Source organism: Mytilus edulis, unplaced genomic scaffold (genome assembly GCF_963676685.1).
Source record: "Mytilus edulis unplaced genomic scaffold, xbMytEdul2.2 SCAFFOLD_141, whole genome shotgun sequence".
In the NCBI taxonomy this organism is placed as follows: domain Eukaryota; kingdom Metazoa; phylum Mollusca; class Bivalvia; order Mytilida; family Mytilidae; genus Mytilus; species Mytilus edulis.
This window is the reverse complement of record NW_027268619.1, coordinates 55671-72062: the sequence shown is the minus strand read 5'-3', so window position 1 is coordinate 72062 and position 16392 is coordinate 55671. Positions and strand designations below refer to the sequence as shown.

Below are 16392 nucleotides of genomic sequence, written 5' to 3'. Positions count from 1 at the left end.
TGGACCTTAATGTAGACCAATTTGAAAACTGGACCAAAAAATTAAGAATCTACATACACAGTTAGATTTGGCATATCAAAGAACCCATTTATTCAATTTTTGAAGAAATCAAACAAAGTTTAATTTTGGACCCCCATTTGGACCAACTTGAAAACTAGGCCAATAATTAAAAATCTAAGTACATTTTTAAATTCAGCATATCAAAGAACCCCAAGGATTCAATTTTTGTTAAAATCAAACTAAGTTTAATTTTGGACCCTTTGGACCTTAATGTAGACCAATTTGAAAACGGGACCAAAAATTAAGAATCTACATACATAGTTAGATTCGGCATATCAAAGAACCCCAATAATTCAATTTTTGATGAAATCACACAAAGTTCAATTTTGGACCCTTTGGGCCCCTTATTCCTAAACTGTTAGGACCAAAACTCCCAAAATCAAACCCAACCTTCCTTTTATGGTCATAAACCTTGTGTTTAAATTTCATAGATTTCTATTTACTTATACTAAAGTTATGGTGCAAAAACCAAAAATAATGCTTAATAGGGCCCCTTTTTGGCCCCTAATTCATAAACTGTTGTGACCTCAACTCCAAAAATCAATCCCAACCTTCCTTTTGTGGACATAAACCTTGTGCTAAAATTTCATTGATTTCTATTTACTTATACTAAAGTTATTGTGCGAAAACCAAGAATAATGCTTATTTGGGCCCTTTTTTGGCCCTTAATTCCTAAACTGTTGGAACCAAAACCCCCAAAATCAATCCCAACCTTCCTTTTGTGGTCATAAACCTTGTGTCAAAATTTCATAGATTTCTATTCACTTAAACTAAAGTTATAGTGCGAAAACCAAGAAAATGCTTATTTGGGCCCTTTTTGGCCCCTAATTCCTAAAACGTTGGGACCAAAACTCCCAAAATCAATACCAACCTTCCTTTTGTGGTCATAAACCTTGTGTTAAAATTTCATAGATTTCCATTCACTTTTACTAAAGTTAGAGTGCGAAAACTAAAAGTATTCGGACGCCGGACGACGACGACGACGACGACGACGACGCCGACGCCAACGTGATAGCAATATACGACGAAAAATTTTTCAAATTTTGCGGTCGTATAAAAAGAAAAACACTATTTACTATTTACTATAACCCCCATCCAAATTATCTTTAGCTAAAAGTATTCATCATTTTCTATTTTATATGTACTAACAACATTCCCTTTTTCTATGATTTCGATTAAAATATTCCAAAATCTGAGTTAAAAAAGATCGAATGCCCAAAATAAACATTGTCTGATTGGTTGAAGTACCGTGGCGTCGATGATTAGCATAATAAGCCTCGATGTAAAGCACACGCTTCACAGGAATAAGGAGAGTTTTACAAATAATGTGAATACACAGATCCTCCATCCTATTTATATTTTGCTGGAAATGTTGCAGTGTTCATCATTTCTGTTTTGATTCTGCTCACAACATTCCATTTTTTCTATAATTCCGATTTAAATATGTGGAACCCGCAATAAAAATAGATGGCTTCAATCACGTGGCCTCAATGATTTAATAGCAACGCAAAAAAATCCGTTAATATAAACATGTTGTACCTTGACCTTGAGTTCTACGATCAATCGTAACTACTCGGCCATTCTCGCTATGCAGTACAATAACTTCGTGCAACCAGAAAGGCCGAGTAGTTCCGATTGTTCTACGATGTTACATAAACCGAATCACACATACAGATCTTTGCGCTCAAATGTAACTCTTGGTGAAGTATACGGGTAACCTCGTTTACGAAAATTTATACACACTTTATCATCAACATATTACCAGGCTTTTGCATATTCACGTTTTTTTATGCTGAACTGTAGTCGAATTCAATTCTATACATTTTTTTTACGTGAAGCAATAAAAGTAAGAATATTTTTACGCGCCAATTTAACCAGTTTTCATCACCATCAACAAAATTATTTAGCGGTATTTTTGTGAAATTTCAGTTATATAGTTTATCAATTAGAGAAATTTTGGTAAGTATTACTTATTAATGTTCAGGTTCTACTAATGTGCTTCTCTAGACCTTTTTGACGGTCCGTTTTATCCCATTTATCTCAATACTATCTCCGAAGACAGAAATGTCAACTCGACCCATTGATTCGTGTCGAAAGGGAAAATCGCATCTATTTGATGAAATAATTTCTTCTTCAACGGTTCATGCATTATTTTGTATTATTTGATAACCAATCACATTCACGTTGCATGTTTGCATGAAAATGGTTATGTGTTAGTGAATTGTAAGGGGGATGCAACATGCGAGGTCAGTGCGCGATCACGTGACATTTTTATTTGTAAACAAACATGTAATACGTGTGTTGTAATCGACTTGTCCGGATCTGATATCACCGAAACCGGACATTGACTTATAGTGCGACTGTCAACTTCCTGTGGTGAGTACTTTGATCATTGCAGAATAACCAGAGAGTTTGATGAAGACAGACGTCTAACCTTCAACTCGTATCTGCCATTTGCCATACACGTACTTGGATAACTCAAGGTAACCTTACTTATTATATAAGTTCTAGTAGCAAATACTATATTGGTGTCAGAAGTTTGTTTCAACTCACCTGGAGAATACCGGAAATGATTTTGTAGCGGCAAAATTTTTCTTTTTGAATTTTGAAACAATAAAAGATTCGAAATTGACGAAATATACGGATAATTTTCTAAGTGTTTAAAACAATTGTCAATAATCCTTTGTCAGTTTCACTGATTATTTATTGGGCAATTATTTAATCATTTTAGAAACTGAATTTTGATTGATACATTTTTCTTTGTCATTGTCAATGACAAAGAGATACAGGCAAGTGTCAGTGTTACTGAAACTTAACCTGTTAACAATTTAGTCAGTGTTACTGATTAATTATATAGCAAGACATTGTGTCTTATATTTATTTCATTTTATAAGAAATAGATTTATTCAATCATGACAGAACCAGTGAATATTAACACAGCTACATTTTTACAACTTAAGTCGTTAAAAGGCATTGGGGAGGCTAAAGCAAATGCCATACTAAGGGCAAGAGAAGAAAAAGGTACACTTACTGAAGACAACATCTTTGATATTACAGAAATTTCGAGTACTCTTTGGGCATCTTTATTAAAGGACAATCTAATAACTTTTAAAGCAGTTAAGCCATCGGGGGAAGATCTTGCGTCAACGGTAGCATTACTAAGGGATAAAATATCTAGTATTGAAAAGGATCGTTCTGACATGGTAGTTAGTTTTCAGTTACAGGCTGACCAGTTGAGAGAGAAGAACCTGGCCATATTGGAACAACAAAGGTTGCAGTATGAGCAAGAGCGGGATGAATATTTACAAAAGGTAAAACAAGAATTAAATCATTTTAGAGAAATGGTTGAAACTAAAGATAAGGAATTAGACCGGTATCATGAAAAAACAGAGAAAATGCAATCTCAAATAGAACAGCAAGAGTCTCTTGCTAGAATTCAAAAGGTAATAACTGACAGGGAATCTAAATCAGGAGTAAATTATAATTATAAACCCCCTTCAACTCCCGACAAATATGGTCCATCTGCTCCAAAGCTGGCTATTTTTGATGGCAAAAGTGACTGGCGACCATACTTTTTGCAGTTTTCTACCATAGCTGATAGATATAAATGGACTGATGAGCAAAGATTGTTCAAATTAATAGAACTTTTAAGAGATAGGGCTCTGAAGTACTACAGTAACAGGGTTAAATCATTACAGGCAAATTATAAACTGTTTTGTCAGAAATTTAATGAGAAATTTGGTAAAAAGGAATTACCCCATATTTTACGTAGATTATTACAGGATTTGAGGCAAGAAAATGAAGAGAATTTGAGAGATTTTGCAGAGAGGGCACAGGAGTTGGCGGTTGATGGGTATCCTGATACTCCAGAGAAGTTTGCTGAGACGCTGGCTACTGATGCATTTTTGAGAGGTTGTCTGGATAAAAGAGCTGCTTTAGTTGCCATGGACAAGAACCCAGAATCCTTAGATCAAGCAGTCCAATTTGTACGTAGTGCAGCAGCTAACCAAAAAGTTATTATGGGCGGTAAGAAGTCTGAAGTGAAAAGAGTTACATTTTCAGATACAGAAGATGTCCAAGAACAGGAAGAAGAAAAATTTGCTGTACGGGTTGTTGAGAAAGATGATGATAAAAAAGGGGTAAGTGCTAGTATTGAGAAAAGACTTAAGAAAACAGAAGATGATCTTGCAGAGACAAAAATAATTGTGAAAAAGATTCTCAATATAATTAACCAAAATCAGGGTCAAAACCAGAGGTCAAGAAGTACATATAGGTCTCCTACACCAGAAAGGTCAACAAGCCCATACAGGGGAACAGGCTGTTTTCAGTGTGGAAAAGAAGGACATTATGCCCGGGATTGTCCAAGCAGGATAATGTATCGAAATGGGTCGCCCATGCGTAGTAGAACTCCATCACCAAGTAGCAACACTTTAAACTATCAGGGATCAAGAAAGACGGCCAATTCTTGATCAGCTCGGGACATGGTGGCCAAATATGTACAGATGTAAAAAAAGAGGATATTGGTAATACAGTGAAAATTCAGGAACTATTTCTGTATAAACATAATTCAGATTCAAAAACATTGTACATAAACTTAATTCTTAATGGGCAAAAAGTTTTAGCTGTTGTAGATAGTGCAGCTCAAGTTTCCGTGATCAGTATATCACTCCTTAAACAGTTGGGGCCAAAAGTAAAGATGAAGCAGCACATAATACTGAAAGGGGCTGGAAAGGGGTCTGAAATGGAAGCCAGATACACAGACGACCTTGACGTAACAGTTGGTAAACTCAAAGTCAAATGGAGGTTTGTGGCTGCAGAGATCACAGATAAGGTAATATTAGGTATTGATTTTTTGGAACATTTCAAGGCTATAATTGATCTAGGCAATTATACCGTACAGATAAATCAAGATCTTATACCTGCCATCTGTTTAGGTAATAAGGAGGGTAAAATTTCACATGTTTACAGAGTAACAGTGGGGAGGAAAACAGTTGTTCCACCTCAGTCAATGAAGGTATTAAAAATTGAGATTGATAGGACACCTAATTCTGATATTATTATACAGCCGAACTATGAACTAAAAGGTTTATTAACACCAAATGTTGTGCTGAAAATAGGTCAGGAGGTCTCAACCGTAGTACGTAATGGCTCCAATAAGTTTGTTACTTTGAAAGGAGGGTTGAAATTTGGAATTGGCACAGAAATAGAATGCACAATACCTTTGACAGATGTAAATGAACTTGACAGGTTTTCTGACAAGTCATTAAATAATTTCGAGCCATCTTTTGTAACATATCAAGCTGCAGAGGCTGACAGAGTATCTGATAGCCTGACAGCTGGTTCAGAGACAAACGAAAACTCAAATATGGTTCCACCAGCACATACAATTTTATCCATTAAAGCTGATAATAACCACTCTCAAGTAAGTTCACAAAATCGTGATAAAAACATGTCTGACAGGGTCTCTGTCAAACAAGCTCTTTCAATTAAAGATATGAATGAACTTATTCCAAAACATATACAAGATCTGTATTCAAGGACCATTAAAGGTATGACACTGTCAGAAAGTAAGGACATAGCAGAATTATTGATTCAATTTCAGGACGTGTTTGCGAAAGGGGATATGGATTTGGGCCTATTTAAAGGGGAAATAAAACACCGTATCCACACAGGAGATGCTACTCCAGTAAAACATCGTCTGAGACGGACTCCATTAAAGTTTGAAGGTGAGGAACAAAAACATTTACAAGATATGTTGGAGAAAGGGGTTATTCAGCCATCAATATCAGATTGGGCAGCATGTCCTGTTCTAGTACGGAAAAAGGATGGCTCTATCAGGTACTGTCTAGACTATAGAGGGCTCAACAAGGCTACAACAAAAGATTTATTTCCGATAGCGAAAATAGAAACCTGTCTAGATACTTTGCGTGGAAGCCAATACATGAGTACGGTGGATATGGCTGCAGGTTATTGGCAGTTGGAAATAGACGAGAGAGACCGCTATAAGACCGCTTTTGTGACTAAGTATGGTTTGTTCGAGCACGTCAGACTGCCATTTGGTCTCTGTAACTCTCCAGCTACTTTTAGTAGAGTTGTTCAGTTAGTTTTGCAGGGTTTAACTTGGGAGGAGTGTTTGGCATATCTGGATGATGTCATCATTTTGGGTTATAGTTTTGAGGATCATTTACAGAAACTGAGACATGTATTAGAACGATTCCAGCAGTATAATCTCAAGTTGAAACCATCAAAGTGTAATCTGTTCCAAAAAGAGGTAAAATTTTTAGGTAAGATTGTTAACAAGGAGGGAATCTCAATAGATCGTAAAAACATTGATACGGTACAGAAATGGCCAGTTCCAAAAAGTAAGAAAGAACTAGAATCATTTTTGGGATTTGCTAATTACCACAGGGAGCATGTGTCTCATTATGCTGCTCTGGCCGCACCTCTACATGTCCTTACAGGGGGAAAAGAGTTTAAATGGGAATCAGAACATCAAGATGCCTTTAATAGCATTAAGAAGGCCTTAACTACACCACCTGTATTGGGATATCCTGATCCTAACTTTCCATTCATTTTGGATACTGATGCCTCTGAAAATACTATTGGAGCGGAATTGAGTCAAATTCAAAATGGCAAGTGTGTTACGGTAAGCTATGCGAGTAGGGTATTGACACCAGCTCAGAGAAAATATTGCACTACAAGGAAGGAACTTCTAGCAATAGTAGCCTTTACCAGACAATATCGTCATTATCTACTTGGTAACCAGTTCACTATACGCACAGACCATAACAGTTTGAAGTGGCTCATGAACTTCAAAAACATAGAGGGACAGTTAGCTCGCTGGCTAGAAGAGTTATCACAGTATAACCTGATCATCCAACACAGACCAGGTAAGAAACATTCAAATGCAGATGGGCTTTCCAGGATACCAAATCACCAAGACCTTTGCTCACACTACAGCTCAGAGATACCACTTAATTTGCTTCCTTGTGGAGGCTGTAAGTACTGCACTCGAGCAAGGAGCCAGTGGCAAATATTTGAAGAAGATGTTGACTTTGTGGTACCTTTGACAGCGAGATCTGTCAGCTGTACTTCACCAGTCGGCATTATAGGATTAACCATTAGGTCAATAAGGAATGTAACATCAGACAATAATGTTAGTATAATGGGAATGCCTACCAGTTATTCAAATGACGACTTGAGGCAATTGCAAAATCAGGATAAACACCTAAGTACTATTATTGCATGGCTAACACTGAATTATACTCCCTCTAAGCAGGAACTACAAATGCAGAGTCCAGGAGTTAGACATCTTTGGCAATGTAAGTCACAACTTAGATATCAAGACAGTATACTGTCTTATATCTGGGAGGACCCTGTTGGTTCTAGGATTCTTTTTGTGACCCCAGACAGTCTGAAAGATGAATTGCTCAGGTGCTGTCACGATCTAAGATCTTCTGGACATCTAGGGCAGGACAAGACACTATCAAAACTAAGGAAGACTGCATACTGGTATAAAATGTCATCAGATTGCAAAATCTATGTAAGTTCATGTCATGTTTGCAATAGACAGAAGAAGGCATGCAGGAAGGCAAGAGCAGATTTGGGGCAATATCACTCTGGGGTCCCTTTTGAAAGGATACATATGGACATTTTAGGCCCCCTACCTGTAACTAAAATGGGTAAAAAATATATACTCGTGATCCTTGATCAGTTTACTAAATGGATTGAGTGTTGTGCTTTACCAAACCAACATGCGGAAACAATTGCCAAAGCTTTTATGGACAGTACAATATCAAGATTTGGATGTCCCTTGGAGATTCATACAGATCAGGGGAAAAACGTTGATGGTAACGTGATACGACAGCTCTGTGAACTCCTAGAGATAACGAAAACAAGGACTACAGCATATCATCCAGCTTCAAACGGTCAAGTTGAACGTTATAATCGCACTCTTGCACAGATGATAAGGTGCTTCACTAAGAAACGACAAGATAGCTGGGATGTTCACCTACAGCAACTTACTGGTGCCATTAGAGCTACAGAAAACAGACAAACTGGGTTCACACCAAATTTCATGGTTTTTGGCAAGGAAAATATTCAACCTATTGACCTTGTTTTGGGTCTTGATGCACCTAACAGGACTAGGGAACAAAAAGAACTAACAGATTATATAAAGATTCTTAGAGAGACGCTGACAGAGGTACATGACCTTGCCAGGGAAAACATCAAAATGGCTCAGTGGAGGCAAAAAAGAGATTATGACCTGAATGTCAATTGTAAGGTTTATAAGGTAGGAGATATTGTTTTTAAGATAGATTCAGCCAGGAAAGTTGGGGTGTGTCTGAAACTAAAGGCACCATGGAAAGGGCCCTTTGTGGTAGCTGAGGTTAAATCACCGGTCCTATACAAAATTAGGAGCAAAAAAACGTCTGAAGTTGTTCATCATGATAGGCTCAAACTCAGTCAAATTCGTGATTTACCTGTCTGGACACAAAGGCTTAAGAGAAGAATACTAGAACAGGTAGAGAGGAAAATGTTGGAAGATTTAACTGACAAGGAAGAACACTGTGACTTAGGGCTAGATTGGCTTTTCAGTAATAATGAGCCAATGTTGTGGAACATGATAGACGGTAGCCTTGCACAGTCAGACTCTCTGACTGGTGGAGGCAATACTGGAATTGGGCAGTCAGATTTTCTGACTAATAAAAGGAGCTCACAAGAAGCTGATCAGTTTACACTACAGGATTGGGAAACCCTTATGAACCTTGATGATAATTTTGGGGATCAGACAATAATCTATAATGTAGCCGATACTGTGGAAGCACAAGTTAAACTGTCTGATAGGAGCAGAGGGAGGGACAGGAAGGCCCCTGCCCACTTTAGAGATTTTGTAATGGACTAATGATGATGCAGTTTGTGTATAAATAGTGTATATAGGTTAAATGTTTAATTTGTTTTTTCTTTATCTTATTTTTAAAGAATGGAAGAGGAAGAGCTAGACTATGAGCCAGAAGAAGAGGAAGTGGGGGTGCTGAAAGAACAGATAGAAAAGGAAGGGTGTTTGCTGAAAGAACAAAGAATTAAAGGTAGCAGTAATAATAAAAAAAGATCAAGACCATGCTGTATATGCTCTGGTAGGTTTGTGAATGTAAGAAGACATGTACTTCGGGCTCATGTACCCTGGTATACTGCACCTCTGTTGGCATGTTGGACCTGTCAACTTCAATTTGGCCAACAGGGTGCATTTACTATACATTGCAACGACTATCACAACTCAGAGCAGACACATGGGTATAAATAGGAATTTTTGGTTGACTGGGTTGAATTGATGAATGGCTTACTCATAGAACTTTGTCGTCAGTTCGCGGTTTCCACACTGGACAAATTGGTAACATTCGCCAGGGAGATGTCCACTCTAGAACAGTGTGACAAAGCAACCTTTCATCAAACAGACCTGCCGTTTCTGCTAAATTTCAACAGGATAAACCATTTTCACTCATCATCAGCTTACACGGTCTTTCCACCATCAAACATACATTCTCTCTTACACTGGAAAGTCTTAGCTTTATTAATCAAATCATCCGAGGATTCCGAAAATTTACTTTCATATAATTGTAAATTGTCTCTATGTAAAATTACTTCACATCCGATACACACAGTTATTGACACACATTTTCATTGGGACAAATTCTTCCTACAAGCCAGATTTTCTGGCTTGCCTTCATACATTTGGGAAGAACAAGATAATGAAAAATTTCAGATTAGAAAATTAATATCAAATTTTGTTTTTCCAAGTCGATGGACAGCTTGCCTAGATGGGGATTTGTTAAGGGAGGATAAGAGAATTCTCCACACTATTGGAATCCATCCGAAGGTAGCAGGGAACCAGGTGGGTCGGAACTTTAATGAGTTGAAAAGAAGAATCCCAGGTAATTTTTTAGCAATAGGGGAATGTGGATTGGACGTAAGTCAGGGGGAGAAAGATATAAGAGAGCAAGTTAAGGTACTACGAGTACAATTAGAGTTGGCCAGAGATTACAAGTTACCTGTCGTAATTCACTGCAGAGGTAAAAACATAACTGCCAGGTGCTTAGATATCATGTCAGAGATACTGGACAGGAATCATGGTGTCCACTGGCACTGTTTCTCCCAGGACAAGACAACATATGAAAATATAAAGCGGTGTTTTCCTAATACAAAATTTGGTATTTCTCCATTACTGTTAATGGAGGATACCTATCCACAACTCCGCTCACAGGTTTGCGAGATGAGCCTAGAGGACATCATTCTGGAAAGTGATGCACCATACCTCCACCCCAAGAACTATGAGGACAGTTCTCCAATATTGATTAGATCTATTATACAGAAATTGTCTATCATGTTTAATATTCCAGGAAGGGAAATTGCTGACATCACCACCCGAAATGCTCAGCAGCTATATAAGTTTGAATAGCGTATCTTTGTGTGTATATATATTTTTAACTGTAAATAACTATATGCGTGTGTGTATCATGTGGAACTGTAACAATTGTACTGTGTTGTAAAACTGTTATGTGAACTATGTGTGTTTGATGTGTAACTGTAAATATTGTGCCATTCTATTGAATGACTTTCGTTTCAAAGGACCACTGGAAATATTAGGACAAAGGGGGGTTATTACTGACATGGTTAAATGACAGTAACACCTCAAGTTATAAGTAAATCAATGGAGATATCATGATATCTGCGGGACAATTTCTGACATGATTAAATGACAGTAACTTCATTCACCGTTCAAGGAAATCATAGTGGGACAAAAAGGACTTCAGAATAGAGAACTATCACTAATCATTCTTTATATGAATTTATATTATACCAACAATCTTTTCAGAGAGAAGGGGGAAGAATGTTGTAATCGACTTGTCCGGATCTGATATCACCGAAACCGGACATTGACTTATAGTGCGACTGTCAACTTCCTGTGGTGAGTACTTTGATCATTGCAGAATAACCAGAGAGTTTGATGAAGACAGACGTCTAACCTTCAACTCGTATCTGCCATTTGCCATACACGTACTTGGATAACTCAAGGTAACCTTACTTATTATATAAGTTCTAGTAGCAAATACTATACGTGTCTGAATTATCCTTTTAAAGTGTTATGAATCTTTCAATCACTATTTTATGATATATTTCTTTTTGTTTTTAGGTTTGCATATCAGTAGTCCAAGTGGATTAGATATAGTTCTGAGTTGTGTGTTTTTTTTTTATAGAATTAGAAGGTAAGTCTACATACTTAAGTCTAAAAAGATGACTCCACTTTCCTTCTACATTTAAAACCCGTTACTAATTCAAACAGCATTTGCTCCCCTTGAACGCTAATTTGCCCCTTCCCTGTCATTTCCCTTTAAATTTGCGCAAAAGTCATACTTTTAGTCCATTTACATTAACGGCTGATTTGTGATTTTACCATCTCAACTGCAATTTTCATATTCAACACATTTGACCATTCAGTATGAGTTCCCATGTTTTTAGCTCACCTGGCCTAAAAGGCCAAGTGAGCTTTTCTCATCACTTGGCGTCCGTCGTCCGTCGTCGTCCGTCGTCGTCGTTAACTTTTACAAAAATCTTCTCCTCTGAAACTACTGGGCCAAATTAAACCAAACTTGGCCACAATCATCATTGGGGTATCTAGTTTAAAAAATGTGTCCGGTGACCCGGCCAACCATCCAAGATGGCCGCCATGGCTAAAAATAGAACATAGGGGTAAAATGCAGTTTTTGGCTTATAACTCAAAAACCAAAGCATTTAGAGCAAATCTGACATGGGGTAGAATTGTTAAACAGGTGAAGATCTATCTGCCCTGAAATTTTCAGATGAATCGGATAACCCGTTGTTGGGTTACTGCCCCTGAATTAGTAATTTTAAGGAAATTTTGCTGTTTTTGGTTATTATCTTGAATATTATTATAGATAGAGATAAACAGTAAACAGCAATAATGTTCAGCAAAGTAAGATTTACAAATAAGTCAACATGACTGAAATGGTCAGTTGACCCCTTTACAGGGTTTTAGCTAGGATTTTGAGGGCTTTAGTCACTTTTGCGCGTGATAAAAATCAGGCTTATTTTTTATAATAGCAAGGGGTCTAGGATGTTTATCAAACTAGCTATACATATATGTCCAAGTCCTTCAAGGACTAGTCTAGGATCTTTGAAGACTTTAGGATTGCTAATGTAGGCAGTTATTGGCAATATGGAATGAATTGACTGATGTGATGCTTAGATATGAAGATAAGAACAGGGATCTGGTAATATGGTTCACAACTTCACTTCAGTTATTTTCAGGGCACATCCCTGATCAACAAAAGTTGGGTGCCTCTATTTTTTTAACCACTGCACAAATGAACTTGTAACGACTTTTTCACTTCACAATCATTTATATCCTTGAAAATACGTTTAAATATCTATTTGGAATCAATTTCTTTCATATTGCATAGAAGGATCTGCATCTATACGATTCTAATGACTGTAGATCACGTTTACTTTCGATTTTTAAACGAAATGAAATGAAAACGGGAAGTGACAATTGATTAATAATTTCAGAATAAAACCGGATTCATCTACGAACTTTTACGCATGCGCAATACGTAGAACAGGAAGCACCTGTTTGCAAGTGAAAATATACGTTTTGAATAAAGTTTATTCTTTTTAATCGCAGTTGTCGAAAGTTTTTGATGAATATTAATATAATGTATGACGAAAATACGTTAAAATGACGAAACTACGACAAGCAAACTGCAAATTATGATCGTAAGGGAAATATTGAAATTAAAATAAAGTCGAAATGTCCGGGAAGATTATCAATTTTGTTCAAATGACGAAAATACGACAGATTTGTGAGAAATGATTAAAATGAAATGCTGACTGACTGATTTAACTTTAATAGATTATTATGATGGTCATTTATGAGGTTTTATAATAATAATTAAGGGATTAGTGACCCATCTGATTGGCGATAGGCGGATTACTTGTCATCACAACTTTTAACACCTTTGGTAAACGTTAATTACCTGAGGGTCATAAACTTGTCAGAAACATAAAGACAGGTAGAATTCAAGTAATTTGATGTGTAAATATTTTTACACTTTCAAAATTTAAGTGACGAAATTGATATGAAATATTTTCGTCATTTCGAAAACCTTTTCGTAAAATACGAAAGTGACGAGCGCTAGCAAAATCACTGCCCCTTTAGGAGTTATTGCCCTTTATAGTCAATTTTTAACCATTTTTCGTAAATCTTAGTAATATTTTACAAAAATCTTCTCCTCTGAAACTACTGGGCCAAATTAATCCAAACTTGGCCACAATCATCTTTTAGGTTAGTAGTTTGAAAAATGTGTCCAATGACCCGGCCATCAAACCAAGATGGCCGCCATGGCTAAAAATAGAACATGGGGTAAAATGCAGTTTTTGGCTTATAACTCAAAACCCAAAGCATTTAGAGCAAATCTGACATGGGGTAAAATTGTTTATCAGTTCAAGATCTATCTGCCCTGAAATTTTCAGATGAATCGGACAACCCGTTGTTGGGTTGCTGGCCCTGAATTAGTAATTTTAAGGAAATTTTGCTCTTTTTGGTTATTATCTTGAATATTATTATAGATAGAGATAAACTATAAACAGCAATAATGTTCACCAAAGTAAGATTTACAAATAAGTCAACATGACTGAAATGGTCAGTTGACCCCTTTAGGAGTTATTGCCCTTTATAGTCAATTTTTAACCATTTTTCGTAAATCTTAGTAATCTTTTACAAAAATCTTCTCCTCTGAAACTACTTGGCCAAATTAATCCAAACTTGGCCACAATCATCTTTTGGGTTAGTAGTTTGAAAAATGTGTCCGGTGACCCGGCCATCCAACCAAGATGGCCGCCATGGCTAAAAATAGAACATGGGGTAAAATGCAGTTTTTGGCTTATAACTCAAAACCCAAAGCATTTAGAGCAAATCTGACATGGAGTAAAATTGTTTATCAGGTCAACATTTATCTGCTCTGAAATTTTTAGATGAATCGGACAACCCGTTGTTGGGTTGCTGACCCTGGATTGTTAGTTTTAAGGAAATTTTGCTGTTTTTGGTCATTATCTTGAATATTATTATTGATAGAGATAAACTGTAAACAACAATAATGTTCAGCAAAGTAAGATTTACAAATAAGTCAACATGACCGAAATGGTCAATTGACCCCCTTAGGAGTTATTGTTCTTTATAGTCAATTTTTAACAATTTTCATAAAATTTGTAAATTTTTACTAACATTTTCCACTGAAACTAATGGGCCAAGTTCATTATAGATAGAGATAATTTTAAGCAGCAAGAATGTTCAGTAAAGTAAGATGTACAAACACATCACCATTACCAAAACACAATTTTGTCATGAATCCATCTGCTTCCTTTAATATTCACATAGACCAAGGTGAGCGACACAGGCTCTTTAGAGCCTCTAGTTTGTCTTATATGCAGGAGGTTTTAGGTCATGTTTTCCTAAACACCTTATTGCTATTTGTCTGTCTGGATTGTTAAAACCACAAAATCAGATAGTGATGAATATGCAAGTTTTCAACAATCCCGCAAAATCTCCTGCAGAGATGTGTGTGAGAGGGTGAAAATTACCCTTCTGATGTACTGATATTTTTGGCACCCCAAGTGAGAATCTAACTCAGGACCTTCAGCACTGTAGCCATCGGTCTTAACCACAAGACAACAAACTCACTTTTGACGTACTAATTTCTTCTAAAACTGTACATGCATTAATTCTGTATTATTTGATAACCAATCACGTTGCATGTTTGCATGATAATGGGTTCTGTATGAGTGGACTGTAGTGTATTGCAAAATCAATGCAAATTGTGGCATCAGTGCCCTTCATGTGACATAATTATTTGTAACCAAACCGGCTTCTCATGTAACACGTGTCTGAATTCTACATTTAAAGTGCAATTAATCTTTCAATTACTATTTTATGTTATTTATGTGTCTGTTTTTAGCTTTGCATATCTGGTGATCAGTAGTTGAAGTAGATTAAATAAAGTCACTGTGTCATTGTTCCTGTTCTGAGTAGTGATTTTTTATAATAAAATTAGAAGGTAAGTCAAAATAAGTCATTATTTAAGAGTGGGATCGGAGTTGTCCTGATCCCGAAATCATGAAATTAAAAAGATGAAATCCTTATAAAGTCCTGAATTTAGAAAATATCAAATCCAGACTTCCAGATTGAGAACTTCAAATAAAGACACACCCCGGATCCCGAAAGGGTCAATAGAACATGGGTTTTTATGTCGGGTTTAAACGCATGCATGAAATCTCTAGTCTAAAAATGCCAGTGATAGAAAGAAAAACATGTAAGCAACTGTCGAGGGCCAAGTAAGGGAGGGAAAAAACCAGTATTAGTGCTACATGTATATCTCAGAACGATAAACAGATGCATAGACAGACAAAGGGGATGTGGAAAATTTAGTTGATTATATACATGTAAGAAATCTGAAGCATGATGGGAGTTATGAAAAGTTCTGTATCCACCTCTGAGATTTGCAGGTTTTCTTCGTAAAGATACCTTAAAATATCACCAACTCTGACTGAGCACACAGTTTGATTCATTTTAGCTCATTAGCTGGGCTCACTTGCCTTAAATGTTCATTGCGGTTCACTGGCAAATATTTTATGATATTCATGTGTAGATAAGCTAAAAATCTATACATCATTGTATAAGTGTGTGACAGTGTGAGGCAGAATGATAAGCAGATTATCAGTTTTTCTTCGTATATAGATCCCTTAATATATCCCCCACTGATGACACAATTTGATTCACATTACCTCATTAGCTACACTCACTCGCCATTAAGTTCATTGCGGCTCACTGGCTTATGTGTAGAAAAGCTGATATTAAACATGTACATACATGAGGGTGTTATACTGTCAGGTGCAAACAGTCATTCTCGGCTACCGTAGTAGCTTCAAATTAGTTTTAATTTAACTCACTGTGATTAGTCAAAATATCCTGAAGGTGATGACAGATTCTCAAATAATAATCATTAGGCCACGTTTTTTTAATTTGTTGGTTTACTGATTTTCTCCATGAAAAAGTCGGGTTGGTCGGTCGGGAAAAAAAAGAAAAAAAATCTTTCAAGACAGAAACCTGATATGCAAAATAAAAATAGATTTCACCTTTCTAATAATATGTTTGACATACTATTTTGTCATTCTTAAATTTTAGTTTGATGAAATATTATTGCTCAGCTGTAAACTTCGAATGAAATTGTCTAATACTTTCCTGTGAAAAGGGGGGGGGGG

At 36.5% G+C, this 16392-nt stretch overlaps 1 protein-coding gene across 2 annotated transcripts; it reads left to right on the top strand.

Moving 5' to 3' along the window:
- Positions 1-2366: 2366 nt before the first annotated feature.
- On the top strand, positions 2367-11129 carry LOC139508011 (3'-5' ssDNA/RNA exonuclease TatD-like). 2 transcript variants are annotated; one of them, XM_071295893.1, is made up of 2 exons: positions 2367-2543; positions 9043-11129. In XM_071295893.1, the coding sequence occupies exon 2, from the start codon at positions 9392-9394 to the stop codon at positions 10514-10516; it is 1125 nt and encodes a 374-aa protein (XP_071151994.1). In that variant the 5' UTR covers positions 2367-2543; positions 9043-9391; the 3' UTR covers positions 10517-11129. The 2 variants fall into 2 exon arrangements, with proteins under 2 accessions (XP_071151994.1, XP_071151993.1); XM_071295892.1 differs by lacking the exon at positions 2367-2543 and adding an exon at positions 3277-3371.
- Positions 11130-16392: the final 5263 nt, after the last annotated feature.

Coding starts and splice junctions, on each gene's coding strand:
- LOC139508011 (XM_071295893.1), top strand. CDS start 9,392: ATGAATGGCTTACTCATAGAACTTTGTCGTCAGTTCGCGGTTTCCACA.